Genomic DNA, 27,990 nt, shown 5'->3' with positions numbered 1-27,990 from the left:
GAAGTTAGACCACAGGGTCATTTGTGTTCGTCATGGAATATGAATATTCACCCATGCGCTTCCTGTCAGTCCAGTCCTGACATGAAATGTGTGTCTAGTATCTTTGCACTGACCTTGTATGTAATTAATACAACATACACTACTTCTTAATTCCAAGCTGTAATTGGTCAGACACTCCTCAAATGATTTGAAAACAATATTAATGACACTTTTATGACCTCATATTGTTTGTGAGGAGAGGAGGAAGGATGTGGCAGTTCTTCAAACAATTTTGTCTTCCAGAGATTTGGTTGTTGTACTTTTGATTTCCAAGACTGCGAACACTACAGCCCTTTGTGTTTTCTGAAACAGTGCTGCCATAATGATTGAAATACAAATCCTCTGGAAACCCTTTGATGAATGGATCCATAGAGGGCTCATCTTTGAGCAACATTGCAATTATACAATTATCATATTCCCCTCTTAGGGGAATTAACCTGCAGACACAAAGTCACTGGCCCTGGCCCTCCGACGTTTCCCCTCAGAAACATCAATTTTCCCATTTTCTAATCCGCAAATTGCTACTCATGTCAACGCTGAGATCCAGGAACAAACCTGCTCAGTTTAGGAAACGCAGCCCTGTGGCAAAATGCACTGTAGGGATGTATATGCACAGATATTGTTACCTGTGATTTATGAAGACATCCACTTTGATAGTAGTGAGTAGTAGACAGACTTGGTGGTGTAGTTGGGAGCAAGATTTTTTGTCAAAGTGAGCTTCTGTCCTGTGGGGCGTCACAGGTTGAATCCTGCTGTCGCAGTGCTTTTGACCTCAGCAAGGAAGCGTGCGCGGCTGCTGTAAGGTAGTCACTGGCCTGTCTGTGTGGGATGTTACAGGGAAAAAAGGCAGGAAAAAGAGCAGTTGTGCTTAGCAAACACTCCTTCAGTAAATAGAAAGGAAGATAGTGTCTTTACCCTGGATTCTGAACTGCAGCTCCTTCTTCTAAAGACAGCTGGGTGAAAAGTAAACCATGAAGTTCATGAAGACTTTTTGGGGTTAAAGGAAAAAACGATCCACCCATTTTCTTCCGATTTATCCTCCACATGAAGGTCGCGGGTGAAGCTAGAGCCAATCCCAGCTGACAGAGAGTGAAGGGCAGGTACACCCCTGGACAGATGGCCACTTCCAGGACAACCCTCTTAAACAATGAACTCTATTACTTTTTAATGACCTAAAGCGGGTGTAGGCAACATATTTTGGGCATTACTGATCAAGTTATCTGAGAGAGAAACTAGGCGTCTAAATTCTCTGAGGCTTTGTTTTCCGGGCATAGGGATATGTGGCCTGGGAGGAGATTATCTCAGGTCTTCTGTCATCAATCATGAATCACATGCATATGTGTGTGTGTGCTCCTCTGTTGGGAGGAGACACAAGAATCTTGCAACTCATTGCATTTGCCAATGCTGAAATTGTCATGAATGAATGAATGAATGAAAACATTTTCAGAAAACATTTGAACAAATACAAGAGATAATGTGCACATCCTGTTCCATCATTTATCCATTAACTATGTGGTTTTAGAACATTAGTTTGAACGTATTAGATGATGTACAGGTTTTCTCTGGTTTCACAGTCCAAAAACATGCAGATTTGGGGATTAAGCAAATTTGACCCTCTAAATTGACCATAGGTGTGAGAGAGGATGGTTGTTTGTCTCCATGTGGCCCTTTGATGGACTGGTGACCGGTCCAGAGTGCACCCCGCCTTTCCCCATACATGAGCTGGGATTCTCTATCACATGAAGAATAAATTGGAAGAAAATTGGGTGGATGGTTGTCCTGCATCTCTTTTTATCTGCTAACAAGTTTTTCTTTTGGAGATTGTTAGGACAATGGCTGTTATTTGAAGAATAAATTGGATTGGATTTGGATTTATTTCTTTATTTCACACCAGTTAGATATGGAAGGAGTTTGTTGCTTGATTAAGAATAAGAACATTCATCTGTGAAAACATAGATTGTTTAAATTAGCTTGCACTCTTTCAAGCCTCTTAAAGGATTTATCAGAGTTTATGGCTGCTGTGTAATATGTATTATATTTTGTAATTCCAGAAAGCACTTGTGTTTAATTAAGTGGAGACTACATGGGGGATGCAATTGTTTTTCATGTTTAAGAGCACTGAGTAGTCCATGTTTCTTGGATTTCCGTTATTTGATGTAAGTTTAAAGTCCTGGGACAAAGGGAAAATGACGTGTGAAGACAAATTCCCTCGATGTGTGAATGTGGCTGCTGTCCAAGTTGCAACCTTTAAGCTTTATAAAGCCTCAGCTCCATTTAGAAATCATTAGCTGAAAACATTATTGACCTCTTGCAAGATGTCCATTGCTTGATTTGAGTGCTTCTGTCTTGCAGTCAGAGAATTACATGGTTGGTTGTGATCCGCTATCAATTCTCTCTCAGCAACGTTCATTACAAAAACCTGCATCTCTGATCACTTGTAATCTCAGTGTCTGGATCATTAACGGGGGAAGCTGGTGCCCTATCTGGCTCGCCACAGATCAGACTGTAATTTTCTCCAAACATCCAGCTGTCCAGCTCACAGATGTGACTACAAAGCGTCCTGGAGCTGGAGCTGCCATCCACAGCTGTGGATAGAAGTTTAAATAAGACGTGGTTCATCTGTCAACGCCTGGTTTCCAGCCAGAAGGGGAGGTTCGTCCTGTCGCCCAATGTTTGTGGGAAATGTTGCACAACCTTTTAACTTCCCCTTTTTTTTCTGCTGAAGCATCAGTTCATCCACTGAACAGAAACCAACTTTCACAGTGATTCTGGGATTAATCACGGTCAAGGAAATTGAGGTTGAATTAGGGCACTCACCATTCATAAATATACAGGGATTTCATCGAATTTGAAGAGATTGACTGATGGTTTTACGCAGTTATAACTTTGTTCTGTGGATGAACAGTAAAATCTATTTGTTCTTTCATGAAGGATTGAGCAGCCTAACTGATCTGGTGTCAATAACACGGTTGTTAAAGTGAGGCATTGTTGTCCCAAAGGTAATTTTGTCAGTGGTAATAAGATGTATTAGAAACACAGTGGCCATCTTTTTCTGCTCACTGCCCAGCTGCTTTTGTTTATTTTCTGGTACCAGACTGACTAACCTAAACCTGGCTTACAAGAGAGATTTACACTACATCTCACATGCATGTAATGCCAGTGCAGTTTATGTCATAAATGCATAAAACTGAGACCGCGTGGGTTTATATTCCCCGCTTTATGACTGATTTTGGTGCTGATATCATGTCCAAATCCAGGCTTAGGGGCTCAGACGCAGAATTCCAGAGGGTCAACACGAATGGACGGCTCTAGTGAAAAGACTGACACTCAATCTTCCTTTTTCTGGATGCTGAACACAAGTGTGGGCACTAATTAGAGGCTCTAAGAAATCATTCAGGGGCGGGGAGCTATTGTAACTCGAGGAGAGGCTGTTGTGAGGTGATGAGTTTCACTCTGAACGAGGCCAAAGCCTGAGGGGTTGAAAGATTTTGTCGAGCTTTGGTGTCTTTGCTTTTTCCACAATTGACATTTGCTTGTACATCATTGTGGATGTACTGACATTAACAACCTGCAACTGTGGTTTTACAACACCTTATTATATGTTGGCTATTTTCACACTACTTATTACTTATACTTATTACTTATAGTATTATATTTAAATTGAATTTGTTTCAATTCTCATGCTAGTAAATGCATCATTGCACCCTGGACCTTAACCCTGGATTAATTTCTAGTACTTTGGACTTTCATTATGTTTAGTTTTTGTCTTGCAGTTTGTTTCTGCGTCACTTCCTGCTGTTTTTCGTTTGTCGATTCCATTCACCTGTGTTGTATTAGTTACACCTGTTCACTTTATATTCTGACAGATTGTTCCTCAGGTTTTCTCATGTTTTTTTTTTTGCTTTGTCCTTTTGCTCTTTTGTTTTGGATTATTTTACTTATGAATGCCTTTTGTTTTCTGAATCTTATTCCCTGCAATCTCACATGAGTTGTGCTGCACTTGGGTCCAAATTACAATGTTTACAATCCTGCATTTGATCCGTGTGACCAATCTAAACTCCCATTTTGAAGCCTCAAAATCTATGTTTTGCAAAAGGAAGTTCACTCTAATAATTATGTCACCTGCAACCAGAGAGAGTCAAATGGATGATAGCAGCTGTCAATCACACTGGTGTCCAATCATAGGTGCCATACTTTACTGTCTATTGTCCTCTAAATGGGAAAAAATAACTTGCAAAATTGGCATCATGTAGTATTGAAGAATAAATCTAGACCATTTACTCATCGGGCAAATGATGACTGACATTATGAATCAACTGCAAATGAAGCTAATTTTCCCATAGACCTTCTTTCAGACAGTTCTTTTTGCCACCAGCTGAGGCGCCCCCTGGTGGTTATTGAGTATGTACTTACTTCCTGATTGACTTCACCAAGGAAGACTGTTGCCATTGTCAAATTTTCAGAACTCAATCATTAAAACCAGTCATTTCTATTCCAGGTTTTTTGTTACCCTTCAATTGGGGTACCCAGTGGCACACAAGCCAGATAAGAGTGTGCCATTCCAAACAACCATTCAAATTGGCCAAATGGCCAGTATAAGTGGACGCTCACTGTGAACCTTCTGTGGGAAAGCACACACACACACACACACTGACACACACTAGTGGTATCAGGTTGGGACATCTGATCTGATCTGCAGATGTTTAGTTTTGCCACTGCAGCAGGTGTCAACAGATGTCGCGCTGACTTACATGACCAGGTTGACATCACTGAGAAAGAGTGTCCTTCAGTCATGTGATCTCTGCATGCAGTTCCCCTCCCGGCTGAAGTGATACGAGCAGGTTGTTCTTACTTACCCCCCCCCCCCCCCCCCAACCGGGGGTCGCTCACTGTGGCCTCTCCTGGAAGATGGAGCTGCATGAAAATGAAGCATTTCATTGCAGGGATCAATACACTCTCACATTATTATGGTGTGACACAAAAAAAGCCACGGTGTTCAGTGCTTTTAGGTGCGAGACTGATTACATTCCTTGTGTCCTTTGACCTTTACATTAAAAGGCTTTCACAGGTTCTAACCGTCCACGTGTTGATAACAGGGGAGTTTAGGTGTTAAAGGTCTGTGAAGGGGCTTATATGTCGCTGTTCTCCTTGGTGTAAAAGCATTACGATGAAACAGAAGGTGACAGTACACTAAGTACTTTTGAGCCCCCTAGAGGATTTGGTCTGAACTGCATTTGCTTTAGCTTTGTTACTGGTGACTGGGATTACAGTCACAAGATTCCTGCTATTACAACTCAATATCTGGGTATGTACACATATGTTAAGTTAAAATCATTCCTAGCCCTGAGCTACAGCTCTACAGGTGTAGATGTCCTGGGCTGATAGAGCCACTGCTGCCACCAAGAGAAGAAAAATAAAGGCCGACATGTAACTTTCACCTATCTGTAATGATTCTAAAAGGAAGATGTGCACATGTAATATACATTTATACACTGTAGTTCTTTCAGCATACATGTAAACCCACAATAAATAATAGATAACATCAAATAATGCCAGAATTTTATTAAAGCTAACACACAGTCGAGAAAAAAAGTTGTGATTTAGAAAATTTTTGCGACTTTAGGCCACTCCATAAAGCGCTGTTAGGCTCGGCAGCACGTCACACTGTATTGACAGTCGTTTAAGGATCAATATTATCTGTGACATTTCTGCCATGAACTGGTGCCTAATCTAATCTCTGGGCCTGTCGTGTGTGGAGATAAGCAGCAGGCTTTGCAGCTTTACCCGTGCTGTCAATCAACTCATAGTGGAACTGGAAATATCAAGGAATAATATAGTGTGAGTGTGAGTGTGTGAATACTTTTCCACACAATGCATGTATGAATAAGACGTTATTAAAGGCAGCTTCATCGAGCTTAAACACTCTTTCTCATTCTCATTTTATAGCCTATACTTTATGTACTTCACTGTAAATTCAGCTGTCATTAAGATGGTAAGAGGTTTAATCTATAATCTAATGCTGCTAGCATGTCTTACCTTTATTCAGCCGCCTCTGCTGGGACTTTGGGTGTCAAGCCCGTAAATCTTTCCTCCTCAGTCCAACATACAGGAGCATATGTCTGGCAGATTAAATTGCAACAGAAGGATCCCACGCAGCCAAATTATGTTTTAATGGTATGAAAGATTCCCATGGTGTGCTTTAGCCCTCTTTTTACCCGACGGACTGTAAACCCCAAAGTAATAAATATCCTAAGGAGGGTTTGGAATTTACTGCACCTGTAGTAACCACTGCATTTCTTTAATAAGACACAGATGTTGCAGTGATTGCATTGAACCTGAAACTCATGCACATGAAAAAAAAAAAAGCTAGTTCTTTGTTAGGTACAGTTTCATCACCTGGTTAAAAAAAATAAAAATACTTCTTTGACTTTGTTGCTGTGGGGTTTGCATTGGTTTCGATTTAGCAGGTAACGGCACTGAAATGAAAAACACTTTGGATTAAGTGTCAATGTGACCCGGTTGTGGATTAACCCCGCAGGATAAAGCTGTCGTGATGGTGTATGGTGAACTTCCTGGCACATAATGTGTGAAAATGACCATTTCTGAGCAAATATACCCACCCGACAATTTAATGTGCTGTTGTTTTATCTATTTTGTCTAGAGAACTGATATTGTGCAAGAATATAATTGCCGTGGCCTAAACACGCCTCACTCTCCAGAGGAAGTGCGGTCTCCTCTATCACGCAGCGTGGCCACCGGTTAAACTCAGAGGAGCGAGACACATGTAGTGAGTTACTGAAGTGATATCATGCTCGGAAAGATGAATTTGGTGAGCCTAACGAAAGCCAGAGTGAATACTTTTCATTCTTCCCCTTTGCTTTTATATGAGAAACATGCAGCCGTCTGGACTCTGGGGCCAGTCTCATTAGTTCATCTTTGACTTGAAGGCATCTCACATTCATCATGCACCATTCCATCAATGTTAATATTTATATTACACCTTTATCACTGATATAATTCTTGTTATTATTAACGCGAGCAGTAGCAGTAATGGTGTCATACTGATGTAATGGTGTGCACGTGTCCACGGCTACACGCAGAGTTTAGCTTTGGCAGGGGAAAGGTTAATATTTAACAGCATGAATGGTTCAGCAGCTAATGTGTGAACAAAGCACAATGGCTGCACTGTATAGGCTCCTATTTATTCAGAGTCACTTCCTCCCTTAATAGTCGGCTCTATTCCTCACAGAGGGGGAAAAAAGTAGGTCAAGGAAAAGTCATGTTTGAGGTAATTCACTCCAGGGGACTGCCTCTCTGATCATTAGATGACACTGGTTAACCCCGGGAGTGAGGTCACTCTCAAGTCAAAGTTACACCCACAATGTGACTGGCCGGGGTGTCTGGGCTTCCTGCAGCACATGCACGGTAAAGCCAGAGGAAGTTAATGGGAACGGTGAGAGGAGAAAAGACCTGGTGGATTCTTCTTTAATCAAATATTGCTTTTGGCTGATGTGCTCTGAAGGAGCATCTGCTTTGATGCAAGTGAACAAAAGATCCCGGTGAAGAATCACCTGGATAATTCATTCTTGGGCTTGATGCGCAAAGACTTGACTAAAAACAGGAATGCAAACACATCGTCCCCCGCACCTAGTGAAGTTTCTTGTGTTATGTATTTAAGGATTTAGCAGGATATTTGCTGACTTTTTTTGGATTAAGTACGATTTTTGCCCGTGCATATTTCTTACCTGACCTTTTCATCAGGTCTTTTCATTCAGGCGGCATCTTTTTTTCTACTTTCCCGTCTTTAGCTGCAACATCGCATCTTCCGGTTACATCCTACGTTTAATTACAGTCATAACAAAGAGGAATTTTAGTCAATATTTATCAGATTTTCCCAAGGAATTATGTTACGGAGTGTGCCCTAAAAAGCAGACATCGATTAGCCTACAGTCACACATACAATACGGCACATATTGAATCAGGTATTGAAGATTCACATTTTTTCCTCCCCACATAATTAAATAAGTGTTTTATAATCCTGTACGTTCGAACACACACTAATGGGGATGTAATTAAAAACATGTCACTGTGATGGAAGGCCAAGCTCTAATAGCTTGAAAGCTATCGGCTTGTTTCCTCCTGAGCCAGCAAATGGATGTAAAGACAGTCAATCAAACCGAGTGCTTTGCACTTCTTTGCACCTCAGATTAAAAGAGCAATCAGCTGTTCTCCTTTTATAATACTTACAATAACATCAAATAAATGTCGACTCCAGGAAGAAAAAGATTTATTTGAATAGTATTATGCTGTAATAAAAAAATAAATACTTTTTTATGTTGTTTTAAATACAATGTTTGATAGAATTTTTGTCCATGAGGAATGCACGTATGATTTTGCAAAGCAGGGTGGTTTTCCAGGGTCTGATAGTTCTCCCCTGGGGTCAAACTCCTCCACGGTTATGAAAGAGCCTCTTCATTGAGAAGTCATGCCTGGGCCTTGTTTTGCTTTGCATCTGGCACGCTGTCATGCAGGCTGTTCCCACCTGGCTCAGCACCAAACTGAAATGAAAACTTCAAAGTGAATCTGCAAACTGAAGTCATTTTTAAAAAAAAATTCAGAAAAAAATTCAGAAAAAAAAGTGTCAGTGATGTTGTATCTAGTCAATCTGTTGACAGGCAGCATCAGTCAGGACACCACCGCAGACGCTCCACATGACATCGAGTAACATGTCGACAAAAATGCAGGGAGTTTTTTTTTGTTTTTTTTTAACCGGTGAAGATCTGGTCACATTCCGGTTAACATCAAAAGTATGAAAAAGGCAGCTATTGCTGTTATTATTGCACTTTGAGTATATGACATACCTTTTAAAAAAAAAAAAAAAAAAAAAAACTTTTCCAAACAGTGATTGTCCTGTAAGAAGGAAATAATCACTGCCAGGCACAAAAGGTTTCCAGGTTTCAGAGTGGGGGCATTTCTGGTGCATTTGGCTCTAGATAGAAAAATATTCAACATGTCGAGACGAGGGCGTTTTGGACCACATGTGTTTAAATGTGCTTTAAAAGTAAAAGTAATAGAATGTAAAGTGATGGAATTCAGTTTCCTTTCTTCACCAAATCCACATTTTGTCCTGATTTGAAAATATTAACAATACAATAAATATTAGTCCATAAACTGTCAATACCAAGACAAACTGGGCCTCAAAAAAGTAACATTCTACCCATAAGTATGTTTGTGTTATTGTATGAGCACTTTAAAATAAAAAGCATCTGGTTTCTGTAGCTTTAGAAAAAGCATTTTACATGCATTCATTCATTCATTCATTCATTCATTCATTCATCTTCTACTGCTTTATCCTCCACATGAGGGTGCCAATCCCAGCATTTCCTGCCTGTTTTGTATTTACCTTTTATTGAATCTGAATTTTAAGAGAACACTCACTCTGAGTTATACTCACTTCACCATTTGCAGGTGTCTTGTTTTGAATCACGTCCGTCAGAGTCAATAACTTTCACCTGAAATCAAGGACACATTGTCTCAACATTGTTGTTCCACGTGTGACATGCACAGTCAGGGAAGTAAGTGGCACTCTTGTCGTCTTTAGAGTGACAAACAGACCGTTCTGAAGTCAGTTTGCACAGATGTTGTTGTCCTTGGAAATATCATGAGAGACTCAGACGTCCCACAGTGAGTGAGCGAATGGCACAAGCCTAACCCGAGTGTGTTTTTGTTTCTCCTGCAAGCAAATCACCTCCGAATGAATCACGCCGCCGCATGTGAATCATCCTCAAATCAAATTAACGGCAAACTAACGTGACGGAGCTCAAAGTGTGCTTGGAATAGAAATGAGTCAATAGAAGTTGCGCTGGGGAAAATGGTTAGACCTTGTTTGTTTGCTGCAGTGAAAGACTTCCACTAACACACTTCTCCTGAGCGTATACTCCGGCTGCTGCCTCCTAAGATACTGAGACATATTGGATTGTTTTGTACTTAGTGATCATCAGTGGTATGAAAATAAATAAAGCTCAAAGACAGTCGAGGGCAGCCTGAGGACAGTATAAATTCTAGTGTAATCTGTGAGGGGGGAAAAAACAAGCAGTGTATTGAGCCAGTTACAATTTGTAGTAAAGGAGAGTTGACATGTGTAATTTGAACGTATAATCGCACATTGTCATCGCGTTGTTGCCCTCTGTCATGGCTCCTTTGCACAGCAGACTTTTTGACAGGTCAGTGTGAGAATGGCTGGTGTAAATAATCACATTAATGACGGTTAAGTACATGATTTCAACGGAGTGAGCCGACGCTTCATTAAAATGAGCAATAACACCTGTGGTTTTCCTGTTAAAACACGTCAATAGAGCCCAATCATTTCATTCAAACCATGTTATGAGATCAACCTTATATCAATCTGAGGTTCGCTACATAGTTTACTGACAGGGTTAGTCTACCATTGGTTCCAAGTATTTCCCCCGAGCTTAAAAAGAAAAGTGTCTTTGGAAAGTGGTTGCTAACACCAATTCCTTGACTCTCCCTATTTCTCTGAGCAAGGCTCCTCCAACACTCGCTCTCTCTCTTTCTGAAAACGCTGATTGAGGCACAGGTGCAAGCTCCCATCTCTTGTATCGAGAGGAGCGAACTGCACGTGAAAACTCTGCGGCCAAAGAAAGCACCCCCCCACTGACGAGCCGCCACTGATGGAAAGTCATACAACAGGCTGCTGTCTGTTCCCAAGGACTTCCAGCTACTGTACATCTGTGAATTCATATTTATCCAGTGAACCTGATAATGCCGGGTTCTCGCACGTCACTTTCCGTCTCACACAGTTTACAATTGCGGAAAAGGGAGTTAAAAGTTTGAGAAAGTATGATGTATGCGTGTCACCATTTCACAGGAAGAAAAACAATAGCTGCAATATAAACAATGAGGTTTTTAGAGGTAGGAGAACGTCTACAGGATAATGTAATGTTTTGACATGTGTTTGGAATATAAAATGATATAATATAACAGGACGCTGGATTTAAACTGGACAAAATTAATTATTTATTTAATGTCGTCTTTAAACGCTGGGTGTGCATTCCGAAAAAAAAAAAAAAGGAAACCACAGACATTGTATTGTGTCGTTACATCTTGAAGCTATTTCCTCACTTACAGACGTTTCTGTACTTTAACTTTTTTTCTTAATTTTTTTCTCATTTTCCCACACTTTTAGAACTCTGGGAAAAAAGCAGCTGGTCCCAGCATGTTTCCCAGTGCTCAATATGGTTAGCATGTCCCTCCAACACCCGAACATCCATCCATCCAAGTTCAATGAGCTAAACTGTGGATGACAAACATTTAATTATTTAAAAAATGTTATCAGTGTCATAGATATTGGTATAAGTACATGACAATGGTCAAGTTGGTAAATATTTACTTCAGAAGGACTCGTCGGTGATGTCTTTGCAATGATCGAGAGGCTCAGGTGGAAGAATATCCCATGATGATGGAGCTCTGAGGGACCGACTGACAGTCACTGGTCCCAAAGGTTCCTAATGGCATTATGAGAGACCTGTGGTGAAACCTGAAACCCCTCAGGCCAGGTTACAGATGATTTAGATGTGGTTACAACTCTCAGTAAAGCCCTTTTACTGAATTTTCAAAAATTTGGTTAGAGAAAATCCATGTGTGTGTGTGTGTGTTTCCACTGCTGTGAAGTGATCATTGGGAGTTACTCTGGGTCCACCACAGAAGTAGGATATAAATGCTCAGTGTTGGTTTTTCCTTCCTTTAAACACACGTTAATATTGTAGAATGATGGGGTAGTGCATTGACGTTTGCTCTCTCTGAGTGCTTTCTCTACAGTTACCTGATGTATCTGCTGCTGTTTGCCTCTGTTCCAGGGGTGCAGGATTCCGAACAGGAGAAGATCATAACAGTGTCCGGAGAGGGGATGGTTCAGAGCCCAGACTTCCCACGTCGCTATCCCAGGAACATTGAGCTGACCTGGAGACTCGTGGCACCCAGCAACATGAGGATCCAGCTTACCTTTGATGAGAGGTTTGGACTGGAGGACCCTGAAGATGGTGTATGCAAGTAAGGACATAAGTAAATAATACACTGAGTGTAGATCTCAATGAAGGAATACACTTGATTTACAATGTTTGGTTTAGGAATGACATGTTTTGTGCTGATAGAAAACACAAACCTGCTGCTTAATGGCAGAACATGTAGGTCAGGCATGTCCAAAGTACGGCCCGCAGGCAAATGGGGGGACTGGGACACAAAATCAGATTCATCCACTCATATTATGCTATTATGTTATTTGATTCCAGATGTGAAAGAAAGTCAGATTTTTTTTAATTTTTTCACTCCTGTGTGGCTTAAATGTGGTTACATGGCCATTAAAAAACATAAAAACACCCCGGGTAAACTTGACAATATCAAATCTGGCCCTCTGATATAGGAAGTTATATTCCATTGTAACATTATTGATATATTTATATTACTTTGTAAGATGTTCTGATACTGTTATTCTAGATTGTGAACACGATGTAGCTGGTCTTGTCATAATAAAAACTGTTATTATAATTATAACAAATGAGCTCCTCTCAGAAGTCAGAAGTAGTTCCCTTGTAGTGGTCTTCCTCGGTTAACGTGCCAGATTCATGTTGATCTGCGGGTACAGACGTGTTTTAAAGATTTAGATTCAGAGTGTGACCACTTGTGAAATGAACTCTAGTGTGCCGGGGCAGCTCATGAATATTAAAAACCCCAGCGATAGTGAGAATGATTTGTTTCTCCCAGGACACAGTGATGACATACAGTTACAGGCCGGCATATTTTACTACACGTGGTCGATATTTTTAGCTGCTCGTGCGAATGTTCTAAAAGATTTGCTGCATTCTCTGACTGGCAGCACATAAACACACACACACACACACACACTTATATGCATACACTAGACGGTCCTGTATTTCACTGAGGAGCTCACTTTCAATTACTGCCTGGGGTCGCCTCTGTTTCCATTCAATATAAATGGGAATTCCAAGCCCCAGCAATCGATTTGCCCTCAATGCTTTATGCTCAGTGCTCTTCTGTCAGTATATCACCACTGACTGTTTTGCACAGAGGAAGACTGGGATCTGGGTGGAGGGTGACCTCTCATGTTATTCCTGCAGAGCCCCCTAATGGATGGCAGGGTAAATAACAGCAGCAGTTTCCACAGAGCTGGCAGGGTTAATGATGGGCACCATATCTTTGGGGAAGTTAAGTGGGGATTGAAAAGAAATATGAGCCCATGAATCAAGTGTTCCTCTGTTCTACTGTTCCTGAGCATTTAATTACACTGATCAGTGATCAAAGAGATTCCATCTCTGATTCTGGTCTGTTAAAGATTACAGCTGATTCAGTCAGCTTTGGAATGCAGTATCCATGCCTCGATGTCAAATGTCTTTATCGGTCGCTGGCAGTGTGTGAACAGTATGCAGGAGTGAAGTATAGTGCAGGTAATTCGATCCCTCCAGCACAGCTCAGAGGTGGGCCCGGGTTCCTCTTGATGAATGAAGTTACTTTTGCTGTCAAAACCCCTGAGAGGGAAAGTTCCACAGAGGGGCAGGGTGCAGACTGACGACCTTTGTGTCGCCCTGCCTTCACAAGACCGCACTCGTCTGCGTCCTCGGGGAGAGGGGCAAGAGACAATAACAACATCCTTTTCCAGGGTCATGCCAGTCATCACCCTGTCCACCACCCCAGCTCGCACATGAGTGAGCTGTGTCTGTTTTATTAAGCAAGACGCTGGAAATGATCTTTGCTTCTTATCTTTATCACCAAAAACAACACGTCCTGTTCCCAAGTACACGATTAAGAGTCACGGCATTTGGTGGAGTTCAGAGAAGTAGTTGGAGAATATAAAAGTATGTATTTTTTTTATGATTTTCAAAGCAAAAACAAAGCAGAAGCTCCGCAGCAGAGTGAACAACAGAGCTGCAGCAGACGCAGCAGAACTGCCATCACGAACGGCACATGCATCCGCCTTTGGCCTTCTCTGCACGTCCTCTTCATATTGCATCTCTGTTTAAATGTTTAATCGCACATTTCCCTTCATTTCCGGGCTGTTACAGCAGACACAGTGTCAGTGAAAGACTCCTCTGTACCCCAGTGACAGTGTTCGCAGTGACAGTGATAAAACACAACAGCGGTGGGAGAAGAAGTGTTTCAGGAAGCGAGCCTGCAGCGAGGAGTCTTTGCTAAGATGAGAGGAGGTCCTTGTCGTCCAAATGCTCATCTTTTATTCTGTTTGTCTGTGGCGTGATGAAAAGCATTCTTACCAAATCCACTGGAGGAGAGGAACATTGCAGAGGGATTGGTCGTGCTGCTGTTGGCATGGCAGCAGAGTCGTGCTCGACGGCTTAAAGATAGGGCTGTTCTCAGAGAGGCATTCATGCTCTCTGTCTGAGAGAAGGGAGGACTTAGAAAACAGTGTTTGTGTTTCTAATCTGCACCATCTCCATTCCTGATATTGTATCTATTAATAATGCACAAGTAGAAATCTACACAGGGAACTTTGTGAATATTAAACGCCGTTTCCTGGCAGCGTGCCTTATATAAGATTGCCGTGTACGTACAGCAGTATGTGTGTCAGTGCATTTGTCAATCGGAGAAACCGCTGATTGTGAGCACATGGCGATGTGTAATGATCAGGGCGTCCTGCATTATTGATGAGCCAGCTGTCAAAGCTGTGGCGCTGTGTGAAGAGCTGATTTTAAGAGAAAGGAAAGTTTTTCTCTTCGTTGACCTCCATCTAAGAGCAGAAAGAAGCTTAACTGATATTTTTATATCTTCCAAAGCCAGGCGAGATTCATCAACAGTCTAATCTTACGTCGGTTCACTGAAAACGTCGATATGGTTTTACAAAATAACAGTTTCAGTTTTACTTTTCCTCCACCAATAGGTTTGTTTGTGCAGATTACAAACTTCCTGTATAACCTTCCAAATCAAAGGCAGCAAAGTCACTAAATCTATCGACCGCTGCCGCCGCTGCCGCCGCCGCCACCACCGACCCTCCCATTCAGTTTATTTAACATCAGAGAAAATCCATTTTTAGTCGTGCTCATGTCCCTCTGTGTTGTTTTATTGGAACCAGCTTGAACTGAATCTGTCAAGCTTGTGCAAAATGTAAACAATGTCCTTGAAATCCAAATATCCAAATTGGCAGCACTGAATGAGAGGTTAGCGTGCCTGTTTGACGCAAACGGCAAAGTGATTAATCCCAGACTGTGAAGAGTCAGTGAAACAAGGCTGTATTGAATGCCACACAGCCGCTGCTTACACACACACACACACACACAGGTATAAATAATAAAGGCTGAACTCCTGAACTGCATGTCTTAAGTGCTGAGGTGGGTCAATGTTAGCCTTGGCAACGCCAAAGAAGTCTGGAGTGCGGCCATGTGCTTCTGCACCTCATAATGTTTACTGGTGTTATGGGTTGGCAGGACGGCCAATGGAGAGAGACGGTCATGTGCAGTAATTACAGCTTTATAAAGTTTGTCTCCACAACCAGCAAAAAAAAATGCCCCAAATTAAATGTGTAATCATTCTGTTGAGTGTAAAAATCAATGCAAGATTAGATTAGAGCAAAACAAAGAGAGTATTTTTTCCAGATACAATGTTTGTTTTTCAGCCACTGATGGCTTTTATCGATTGGTATGTTTATATCGAGAAAGAGGAGCGACCAATTACATGGATTATTTGTGTGGTCACTCAGGGAGGATCGCAGAGAATGACAATGGCTGAAGTTGACAAATAAAAGTTAAACTGTTAAATGTCCTGAAAACTACCACCGTATATCAATTCATATTTCATCTTTTCAAATGATTTTATCCACTTTGATTCACGGCGGCAAAAGGCCGCGCAGCGCACAGCGGTCATGTAACTTTAATGATTTACAAGACGAGTGTGGACGGTACGAGACACGCGGGTTTCCCACAGGCAACACACATACAGCAGTACAGCAATCTCAGGGTTTAATTAATTAAGACTGTATTTCACTGACAACATGCAGTGTCAGTGTAACAGGGCCTGTCAGAAGACTGCGGCAGCGGACATTAACCACGAGAACAGCTGCATATGCTGTCCTGTCAACCAAGCAGCGGAGATTTGTCTTCAGTGCGCTGGCACTCTTCAGTTCTCTGTGTTTCGTTTAATTCAGGCAATAAATAAGATGTTACGAACCTCATCTGTCGCCACTGAGAAACTGTAACCTGCTGACATCAAAAAGACATTTCATTTATTTATTCTATTTTTATTTTAAGCACAATAAACCTTAATTTCCCTGGGCAGCTTTATTTGTATAAACAAATATCATATCGACCTTCAGTTTAGCGAGGCAGAGCTGCAGAAAGAAAGACCACAGCACATATTATATTAAAGCTGCTGCTGACAGACTTAGCGAGTGAAGGGATGATTAAAACAGCATCAGCAGACGTTTATATGAACGCTCAAACGCCGTCTTCCTCAGTCGGAAGCTGTGATGTAACGTGGATGATTTGATTTCATGATAATAAAACACAATCAGTGAAGTGATGTCTTCAGGCCCATTCATGCTTTATGAGGCTCTATGAGGTCACCCTTTAATTACACGTGCATGCTGCAGGTATAGAGTCTGGACAATATTTTGTAGTGTGCCCCCTGGTGGACATGTGTTACAGCAAGTATAAGTGACTTATTTAAGCAGCTGGTACATCTTCAGTAATCTTTTATCTGCATTTTCTCCCTGTCTCATCCCTCCAGGTACGACTTTGTGGAGATAGAGGATGTGAGCGAAAAGACCGTCCTGGGTCGCTGGTGCGGGTCACAGTCAGTTCCAACTAGTCAGACATCCAAGGGCAGTCAGATCAGGATCCGCTTCATCTCCGACGAGTACTTTCCCTCAGAGCCGGGATTCTGCGTGCGCTTCTCCCTCCTGCCTGTGGTAAGCACACTTATCAATGGCCAGGATTTGAAAAAAATGTGCTCTGAGAGCAGATGTGCACTTAGCTGCCGTATCACTACCCTGCTTCTGTCTCCGACCTCGGGGAGAGTGCACGCGGTGCACGGATGTCGCTCCACGCCAGGCACGATTCTAACTGTTGCATAACATGGTGTCTTCGTTTGCAATCGTCCATTCCTGCGTCCGTGTCCCCTAACGCTCTAAACCGTCCCTGGGGAGATATTCTGCTTGAGCGCTGTGAAACATCTGGCACTGTATGGTTTGATGTTTTAGTTGTACTGATATCAGGACCACCGTAAACCATCTCTTACATACACATAAATAAAATGTCTGTATATAAATAATCCTTGCTGTGGAGCCTCTGGACATGAAAAATAGGCTACTCCTCTGTATATAGTATGCAGTAGACTCAGTGTATTTAAGTGTATTTATTTAAAGTGGTTTGAAGCTGTAGTTGTAGTCCGGGGCAACCGTGGTTTCCACTTATATGTAGCTATTATGTTGTCCATTACTCGATGTGGAAACCTTAACTTATCCTCTCCCTCTACATCTTGTCAGATAAATCTGACAGACTAAAGGTGACTCAGTGTCACTCAAGGCGTTGCTCGACACTGAAATGGAGAAAATAAATAGCTTCACGTTGACAATAGAGGTGCTCTGACCCCCCCCGGGGGGGATTCATTCATTCATGACCCCGGAGATGAAAGTAGGAATCAAGAGATAAAAGTGCACCGCGTTGGGTAAATTGTCGCGGCGATTTCCCGTCTGATTCGTTTTCTGTCTTTTTTGTCACATACAGCAGCTTAGCGATAATACCCTCCTTTGTGTGTCTGTGCACCTGACAAAGATCTCTATATACTTATGTTGAAACATAATGTAACTTGTCTTTCTTTCTGCAGTTTCCTGATAGTTCTGCCTTTCACTCTTCCGTGCCTGTAATGGGGAATTTAATCACTCCTTTCATCTTTGTTCCCCATTCACTCCTTCGATTTTTTTGGAAGGTATTTACCAAATAAAACATATATATATATGAGCGCGAGCTATAGTTAGAGTCATGAGGTGCAGCACCGTATTTGTCAGAGCGTAAGTGAGAGCCTTTTACATGATGAGTCAAAGAGCACTGGAACAAAAGTATTGTTAATTATTGAAGTGGGGGACAATCTGAACACTTCAGCATACCAAGACATCTTTATTTGTGGCAACGGTTCACAAAGCAAGGACTAACGAGACATGGTTTTTTACGAGTTCACTGCCCCGCTCACAGCCCTGACCTCAACCCTATCGAGCACCTTTTTGGGATGAACTGGAACCGAGATTGCGAGCCAGTGTCATCAGTGTCTGACCTCATAAATGCTCTACAGAATAGGAAAGAGGAAAGTCTTCCAAATATGGAAGGTGTTATAGCTGCAAAAGGCGAACCAATCCATATTAAAATCCTGTTTGATTACTTCATTACAGGTCCAAATAGTGTATTTCCCAATGGTAAATACACAGGAAGAGCATGTGTGGTTTGAACTGCCAGACCTAAATGTTCCTTTGCTATTTTACTTGTGTTGTTTTTTATGTTTTTTACAATGCAAATCTCACGTCCTCATGGGATCTGCGTGCATGTTTGCATTGACTCTGTCTGTAATCTCATCAGTCAAAACATCTGTGTTGCTTTTGGTGCGGATGCATCGCTAGAACTGAACATAAATTTGTATTCGACCCCTGGAGCAGTCCGGCTTCCCAATGTAAAGTTCAAATACCTGGAAATTAAGACACACACACACACACACACACACACACACACAAGGGAATCCCTTCATCCCTGTTTCTCTGACACACCTGACAAAATCCCAGAGATAAACTGGAACGGCCATGTTTTAACCTGTCATGTTTTAGTTCTGTTCATTTGCTTTACAGAAACACTTATTACTCCCTAATGGCCTGCAGCACCGTGAAATCTGACAAGCACAATAGGCAACTGAGGTCACTGACAGTGATTTGTATTTTACTTCTTTACTTTCTCAGCATCTGAAGCATTTTCTTCTTCTTTTTTTTATCCGTGCTTTGTTTCTTAGATCGATAAATCGATAGAAAGATGATTTATTTCAAACAGGTTTCATTACAGGAGTATAAACTGAAATGTACCTACTCCATACGCCCTTAAAATATCATAAATATTATTGGTATGGATTGAGCAACACATCAGGTTAACCTCTATATAAAATATACAAAGAGGTTTCAGCCATGCACTTGTACATATACTGCCCCATTGAATCCAAATCAAGAGGAATAAATCTCAAGAGGTGCAACAAATATTATATGTAATAATTTTAGCATTAGACGTTGACAGGACAAATTAGACAGAAATATGAGCTTTTTTTCCCTTTCACACCTCATAAATTTAAATTTCAGTCTACAGCTGACAATTTTTGAAGTATGAAAAGCCAGAATCAGCTCTTGACACTTGACTGTAACTGATACTAAAGCACATTTTGGTTGGAAACAATATCCAGCCCTATCAGACATGTATTAGTAATTACTTTAATAAAAAATATATAAGATTTTGTGTTTGATATTCAGTATTTCCTTTGGGGATTAGAGAGGTTTATAAATAAACTATTAGAAAATCCTGATCACATGCAGCCAGTGAGGCTGTGCTCACGGGTAGGTTTTCTAATGTTTTCCAGATTTCAACAACATTCTATATATATATATATAATATATATATATATATGAACCTTTTTGGGAAAGTCTTACGAGAAAGATTTACAGGGAAATTTAGGCTTAATGTAATTACTTGACACAAGAAACTCAAGTATTTACGCCTGCTCCTGACTGCGTGACACAACATGAAGCAGAGTTGTGTTTCATTCCCACTCCAAAAGGTGCGGAAACCGTGAGGTGTTGGGGGAGAGGAAGCTTTGGCCTCTGAACGTTCCGTCTGGCTTCCCTTTGAACCTTCCACTAACAGAGGAGGAGCACGCTAGAACAGCAGCCGCTCTGTGTTTCCTCTGTGGTCGACCAGCAGCTACTGAAACCCTGTGCCACGCAGGGGCCAGCACTTTAGTTTATATTTAAACAAGCAATAATTCCTCCCCACCACTTCCATGGAGTGGAAGGGGGGAAAAAAATAAGACCCGGTCTGTAATTCACAGGAAGGAGATTTTTAGGGGAAAGCAAAAGGGCTGAGGCAAAGAGGTTGTTAAAACATAGAAGAGAGGGAGCCTGTTGACCAGAGCGTGAGGAGTGTTGAGTGGCGGACGTTCTGGGTTAAGGAGCAAACAAGACACGCATCATTGTCTCTGTGAGGTCCATGATTAAACTTACACGCGTTGGCATGAAGATCACTCCACTGAGCTCTGTTTGTTTTTACTGATTGAAGAAAGTTTTTACACTCTCAGGGTGTAAATCAGTCCCGTTATGTTTTGACTGCAAAACAATCCGAACTCTCTTGGACTGAAACTCAAGTTAAAGCAAATGTTAATGACTGGCAAAGCCGTGCAGGAGTCTTACTGCTGGCATGATGAAACCGGGGTCTGTTATTATAGCAACCTCAATTGCAGCGTGTGGCGCGTAGTGAGAGGAAAAAACACTTTTTTTCACAGACAACAGGCCCCGTTGCTTACTCAGAGCTTTCTTTTTGCAGGGAAGTGGTTTGCAACTTCATGCAAAAGAGAATATATTGTTTTCCAGCGCTCTCCCAAGAAGCTATTTCAGAATTGTCATCTCAACATAGTTCGCTGAACCTGTCATTTTAGGCACCAGAAATAAGATCATGCGGTCGTGCTCTATAAGAACAAAGAGCGCTGGAAACAAGGTAATCACAGCCTGAACACGAGGTTATTTTTCAGAGAGGGGCTCCGAGAGTTCAGTCATGATAAGAGATGAAAAAAACAACAAATCACATCACAGCAACGGCTGCTTCCGAGCATACTTCCACTGTAACCCTGCTGCATATGCAGGCCTGTCAAATGAAGTTGGTTGTGTATTGGGACATTGCAACAGGGAATTTAAAGCTGGCAAAAGGGGCTGAAAACAGCTGATTCATAGCCTTTTCTTTTTATTTAATTGACTTTGGGCTGTTTATTGATGATTTGTTTGTGACAGCAGACACTAGACCTCAGTCTCCCTCCATCACACAGACTAATGGTATGTGCAGTGAAATATTAATTGTTTTTTTATTATTTATAGTAAATTATAAATACCAGTGATCCGGAATCTTTTATTGTTGGTTTGTCTGACTTACTGCACATGGTAAAAAAAATAAAAAAATATCAAAGAAGTTTGAGAAACAGAACTGTTCAAGTAAAGACAGATTTATAAGAATAAAATGCATCTTCATTGTCTAACCCCCATGGTTCTCAAACTGTGATACGTGTGCCTCCAGTGGTACGCGAGCTTTCTCTGGTGGTACTCGGAGGAACTGAAATTGTCTTTTGCATATCACAACGACTATGTGGAAAACTAAGGTTGTAATCATATGTAAAAATACATTTTAAATTTCACGTTGTCATGTTGTGAATCCTCTTCAGCCAAATCTGACCTTGCGACACTTTCACCGCACAGTTGCTTGTATTTACATTTGGATTCATTTGGACGTTCTTTGTCCTGTAAAAATCTGTGCCCTTGCCAATGTTTGAGCTTCTGGTTTAGAAACAATAAGCAGCTTTGCACATGCTGCTGAGCCTTTTCTGAGCTTTCCATACTGGTAGACACTGGATGCAGCACCAGGACCAGGACCAGGACCAGGACCTGGGCTGGCCTGGGGGCTCAGTGTGCCAGGAAACATCTCTGTTGTATTTAAATCAAAATGCGAGTATTTGCTGATAAACACATCACACCCACTAATGATTGGTCTTCTGAGGACAGCATTCAGGTCCTGTGCAAATTCACTTTACCCAGTTTAAAGTTAGAAAAGAATTGTTGCTGCTAAAGGCAAACGGTTAAAGGGAATGTAATTAGTCTCATGATCATTGAATTTGACCTTAACACACAATACAACCAGAGAGACGTCTCCTAATTCCTTTAAAGAAACACTATGAAACCTTTTTGTCTAGATCTGGGGAGGAGGGTCTACCTTCAAAATAGCCTTTGATAGGGCATTGACTAGTAAAAGTAAATAGAATAAGACTTTTATATGTACTTGTACAGTACATGTATCGCAAAGGCTCAGCCTTAGAGATACAATGAGAAGCTCGGACATCTAAGGCTCCTCCTCCACGTCGAGAGGAGCCAGCTGAGGTGGTTTGGGCCTCTGGTTATGTCCTTTCCTCAGGGGCTGACCTAGGACACGCTGTTAGGATTATATCTCTCGGCGACCCAGACCTGGATAAGCAAGCTGGAAAGGAATGGAAAGGATGTACTTTGGAGGCTGCCATGTTGTGTCGCTATGTTTCTGCAGCAGCCTGAAATGACACAATAAAATAGTTGTGAACGAGTGGTAACGTCTGTTCTAGTATGCAAAAACCATAAAAGCGTGAGTGGAGGAGTCCTCCATTTCCTGCAATCTCTTCATTACATGTCACAGAACAAAAATAAAAGGCAGTGACTGAAACCTGCAGAATCAGGGCCAGTAAGTACAAGAGTCGCACTTACCTGAGAGTTTGCAATAAAGATTTGAAAGTTATCAACCATCTGCTTTCATCACTCAGTGATTGCTATGGCGACAGCATGTTTAGCAAAAGGTACATATACAGCAGTGTTGCTTTCAATGCCAAGTGCACCTTGATTACCATCATCAGGGTGGATATTTCAGGTTGGCAGAAAGAGCTCTTTCACTTGAGATGTTCTGTGTGTAAGCAGCTCGTTGTGCAGCCACCTATGCGGGTGCATTTCTTCACCGACTAATCACCGACTTCAGACTCAGTTGTTGGTGGTCAAAAGGGCAACAGATTTCTGCTATTTCAAGATCGTAATGCATCATTAATAACCCTCGACCACGCCTCATCTTCAGATGGATGCCTGTGCGACGGGAAAAACACGGGCTGTGACAGCAGCGTCAGTGTCAAACCAGCAGACGCTTGCGTTGCCACTTTGATGTGGTTCTTTGTGAGTTAGTTATGTTGATGAGAAACAGTTTTCCAGTGTCTGGGCCCATCAATCTGCCGCCCTCAATCCGTCAATATCTACAAGAGAAGTGAATCCTTTGTGGAGCGACCAACTCTGAAGGCCTTGTGAATCACTCTGTGAGTGTCGATCTCTTGACACAGAGAGCATTTTAAATGTGGTTAAAGTTTGTTTTTTCGGCATTTCTTAAACGGACGCTCTCATCTGCTACTTACACTTTTATTTACACCCAGCTTCATGCGTCTCCAAAGCATTGCTTGGCTTCCCGATCAGAAGCTGAGCTTGCAGAGCGCTGCTAATTGAGGGAAGGGAGTGCTGCGCCGTCAACATCCTCTGCTCTGAGAACGGAGCGTTTCATTTCACTCTTACGTGCACTTCGCCGGTGCTTTATGACCTGGGTCCTGTCTGGATGAATTTTTCTTTCACATTTGTGTCTGTTTATCACAGTAGGTGCCAAATAAACCAAAGATGTGCTTAGTGGTTTAAGAAGGCAGCCTCATTAGAATGAGTCAAATCTGTGGCATGAGCACAGCTGTGCATCAGCTGTGTTTTTGCAGCCTGTGGTGGAGCCATGTCAAACCACTGGCAGCTCATGTGTATACCAATGGGATTTGGATTCGGGGCAATTTGGATGGATTCACGCTGTCAGTAAATCTTCGGGGTGTTTCTTGTGTTCCACCTTTTATTCGGTGACGACCATATTTACTCTAGACTCAGTAATGGTGTCTCTGACTAAGTTGGACAATATTAATCATACTGTTGACTTAAAAAGACGGCATTGGTCTGATGATGATGTTTACCTGAGATGCTAAAAGAATGTTCCTTTCTTTTTCCACTTTGAAGCTGTAGTGGGTACATTTTAGAGATTTTTGTTGATATTTTTCTACCTCAGTTTGGTCTTTGTGAACAGAAGCGGGGAAAACATTGTTGGTATGCTGCAAGCAATACTATCAGACCTGTCTGAGAGAGCTTTTGGGGGTTTTCACTGGCAGCACAAGACACGTTTACCCAGTCAAACAGTAGAACGACAGGCTTTAACTGCACATGGACACCTTGACAAAAAAACACGGGTCATTTTCTGTGTGCAGTGCAGTAAAAGCGTATATAATGCTGCTAAAGTTGGAATACTCCATATTTCTTAATCTCATTTTTCAATGAGTTTGTGTAAACATGGTCGATGTGGCAATGGGTTTTACTTTCTGCATTCTTGTGTCATGGCAGCCATCTTTTATCCAAGTGTTTTTATAACACCATGTGTAATAAATCTTAGGTAGTAACCTGTAAATAGGAATCTTACCACAAATCCTTGTTATGTCAGAGCGTTGGCGTCTAATAAAAGGAAAACTTTTGCTCCTCTAAGCCCCAATTCTCTCTAGATTCCTCTCCAATTCTTCGCCGTAAGTCATCAAAGTGAAAGTATACGGATTCCTGGAACCATTTTAACCCCCCTTTTCAAACGTTGCTGCCTCCCAACCTGCTTCAAAACCCAGCTGCCAGAAGCTGATGTTTTCAGTGTTCCACAGGCTGCATGTTTTTTTTGTAAGTGTCACAATGGTGCTTTCCACCTGTCAGTCACCAAAGATTAGAGAGACCCAGTGAGCTGACGTGTTGGACAAACGTAGCATCGCAGGACTGAAAGGTTTAACAGATTAGCCTCTTCTCTTGTGGGAACCAAACACCCCAGGTATCAGTCTACTTTTGACTGCTCACTGTAGCCTGGAGACATCGGAGCTTCAAACAAATAATATCTGATGCCTACAGGAGCTACAAGGGACATATGCTGTTATGCAAAGTGGGCAAAGCAGCTGTCAAAGATGAAATCACATCGGAGTGAAGTGACTCGAAAATAAAATGTATATTCCTTCACATGAACCATTTTAGAGCTGCATTTCATGGCTATTTATAGAGCGTATTGTTGGTGTCCCATCCTAAAATGAATAATATTTGACTCAAACAACCCTACTAATAGGGAAAAATGAGCTGCAAGGCCAGTATTCTATTAAAAATTGTATTTCCTTGTGTAGAAAAGAATGGGTTCTCTGCTCCTTCTTCATAGTCAGGTGGGATTGATTCACAATAAGTCTGTCCATGATTACCAACACATCGAGTTTAAATTGGGTCCGAGCTGCCCTGGGCTGTCATGTCTCTGTTTAATTCAGCTCAGATCCAAACCACTGTAGCATTTAATGAGCCTGAACCCAATTTAAAGCCTGTTTTGTTTTGTTGTTTTATATAAACTGCAACATTGCATTGTCAATCTGTCCCTTTGTCTGTGCATTTTCACACCAAAACACACCGTGTTGATTTTGTTGCATTAAGAGTCAATCAGATGTCCAGCAAAAGCCAAAAAGCTACATCTAGTGCAACAATTTGTGTAAATGACGTGTGTGTTTCTTTTTGAAAACATTTTATTCCACAAATGTGTGGTTTTTGTGCACAAGAAGGTCCCGAAAAAGGAAACAAAGTTTAGGCTCCAAGTGCTGGTGTTAGAATTTGATTAGAGTGTGGCGAAGAATGACCTTGTGTTTCATGTTTTCCTGCAGAGTGCATCGGGTCCTGAAGTTCCCGCAGTCCTCACCCCATCCCAGCAGGACATTGAGGATCTGTCAGAGACCGTGGCCACGCTGGGCACTGTGGAGGAGGTCATGAAGTACTTGGAGCCGGAGCGATGGCAGCTGGATATGGATGAGTTGTACAAACCTACGTGGCATGCGCTGGGGAAATCCTTCATTCATACTAAAAAAGCCAGAGGTATGACATTTTTAAAAAAGGAGGGCCAAAGTACTGAGTGATATTCAAGCCTGAGGTAATTCATTACTTTTCTGTGTTTCTTAAGGAGGGGTTGATCTCAACCTGTTGAGAGAGGAGGTTCGACTGTACAGCTGCACTCCACGGAACTTCTCCGTGTCCTTGCGCGAGGAGCTGAAGAGGACAGACGCCATTTTCTGGCCCAGCTGCCTCCTGGTGAAGCGCTGCGGTGGAAACTGTGCCTGCTGCTCTCAACGCTGCTACGACTGTCAGTGTGTTCCCACCAAAGTCACAAAGAAATACCACGAGGTAAACATCCAAATATCAACAAAACATTGAAATTCCCCCCTATGAAATGATCAGAAAATGAACATTTGTGAAGATGTTCCATCAAGGAGCTCTTGAGATGTTGTGTTCAGTGATGTCCAGCTGTTGATTCAGGCCTCCTTGTTTTTGGCAGGTCCTGTTGTTGAAACATCGAAGCGGTGGGAGAGGCCTGCAGAAGTCGATGACTGATGTGCCCTTGGAGCACCACGAGGAGTGCGCCTGTGTGTGTAACGATGACTTGGACTGACCTCAGACATGTGTAACAGCTGCCACTGGAATCACACAGGATGTTTACATACTTCTGCCACTGTTGCAACATTCTGTGTCTCGTCCTCTTCCGCTGGGAGCCAACAAGATTTCCCCTTTTTATCCTATTGTCCTTTTGCTAATTGGATGGGGCCGAAAAAGACTGGAATCTAATAAAACTTCTGAATCGATTTGACTGCTGTGGAATACCAATGGAGAGCATTTTTAGAGAGACAAAAAATTTGCTGGAGCAGATCTGGACTTTTACATCTGTGCCCTGAAGACTATTTTCTTCAGCCCCGCAGAGATAAGAGCACAGAGGTATTTTTCTCCTCTTCTTCTTTTTCAGGTCTTTGTTTTTTGGGCAGATAGTGTCGTGGAAAATGGGAGCTTCTTTGTTCAAGCACTAGCTCCAGCTGCCTTATTCCATCTGCTTCTTTATAATCGCCACCAAGGCAGAGAAAGGTGCTCGTTTCCCTTTGGCTCTTTCTCTTGTTTTACAGAAAATAATGTGTAATATGTGCCTTGTGTGTAAATATTTGCATGTCATTTCTGTACTTGTGTGCCTTTTCAACCAAAGATGCTCAATGAGAGAGAGAGAGATAAGAGTTGCACATGCAGAACTGGCTGGGTGTTGTTTATGACAGCGCTCCCTTCAAAACATTGCAGCAATAGCTTCAGGAATACTTAGTGTCAGTTGTTTGTATTCAATATTTATTTGTCTATTGAAAGGGATCTCTTTTTTTTGCATCATGTTTTACTGTGTAGTCGTTTTTTTTGCATTTTCATTGTAAGTCCTTTTACATTGTGTCATGGATATTTTTCATTTTCACTATGCCTTTGTCTATGCCATTTTCTGTAAGTTATTTATCTCTACTTTTGCAACCGCTGTTTGTGCATTTCATTGTACCGACCACCAAAAATAAAAGCTTCCATTTTCAATCGGAGTGTTGTAATTAGGACCGGTGAGCAAAGAAGACCAAAATGACACTTTTTTATTGACCAGAGCTCTAATGCAAATAAATGTATCTATAAGTTCATCTCAGTGCAACATGGTGAGCAACTAAAGTGATTTTATTGTCAGAACATAGTGTTTAAATGTAGCTGTCAAAAGCAAATGAGTTATGGTGCAGTCACACCAAAAATGAGATTAAGAAAAAGATTCATACTTAATGCAAAACCATTCGCTTCAGAACTTATGTGACACAAAGGTTGCAGAAGCCAATCAGCTTTAAGATTGGGACAAAATGGTGGAAAGAAGTATCCTCCACCTCACTTTAGAGAAACAAATCAAGTCTGTGGTCTTTTTAGCCAAAAAAACATGATTCTTTGAGAGTAAAGCTGGAGTGTTGGCTTCACTTGAACGCTTTGACCTGAGCTAAACTACCACAAAACTCATCAACCCAAGTGGAACATCATTATAACACATATTGTACAGTATAAAGAACGTCCAGAACTTTGAGCCTTTAGAAAATGACTTTTGTGAATTTAAGGGGGAGTGTTCAAATGGATTCTCAAACACGCAGCACATGAATTCATATTTATATTCAGGTTTTCTGATGGAGGACGCGGCATACAAATAATTTCACATAATTTTTCATGTTCACAAA

The 27,990-nt window shown here is 41.7% G+C and overlaps 1 protein-coding gene across 1 annotated transcript in view; it reads left to right on the top strand.

Moving 5' to 3' along the window:
- The window catches only part of pdgfc (platelet derived growth factor c), a 44,544-nt gene extending 17,222 nt beyond the window's left edge, over window positions 1-27,322 (top strand). The window contains exons 3-7 of the mRNA XM_058648913.1: window positions 11,916-12,108; window positions 16,807-16,987; window positions 25,603-25,810; window positions 25,896-26,116; window positions 26,268-27,322. Of these exons, the coding sequence (XP_058504896.1) occupies window positions 11,916-12,108; window positions 16,807-16,987; window positions 25,603-25,810; window positions 25,896-26,116; window positions 26,268-26,381 (917 nt within the window). The 3' untranslated portion in view covers window positions 26,382-27,322. The remainder of the gene's footprint in view (window positions 1-11,915; window positions 12,109-16,806; window positions 16,988-25,602; window positions 25,811-25,895; window positions 26,117-26,267) is intronic.
- Window positions 27,323-27,990: the final 668 nt, after the last annotated feature.

This window comes from Solea solea, chromosome 14 (genome assembly GCF_958295425.1).
Source record: "Solea solea chromosome 14, fSolSol10.1, whole genome shotgun sequence".
Taxonomy (NCBI): domain Eukaryota; kingdom Metazoa; phylum Chordata; class Actinopteri; order Pleuronectiformes; family Soleidae; genus Solea; species Solea solea.
Note: the sequence above shows the minus strand (reverse complement) of the source record. Positions and strands in the feature narration are given on the sequence as shown.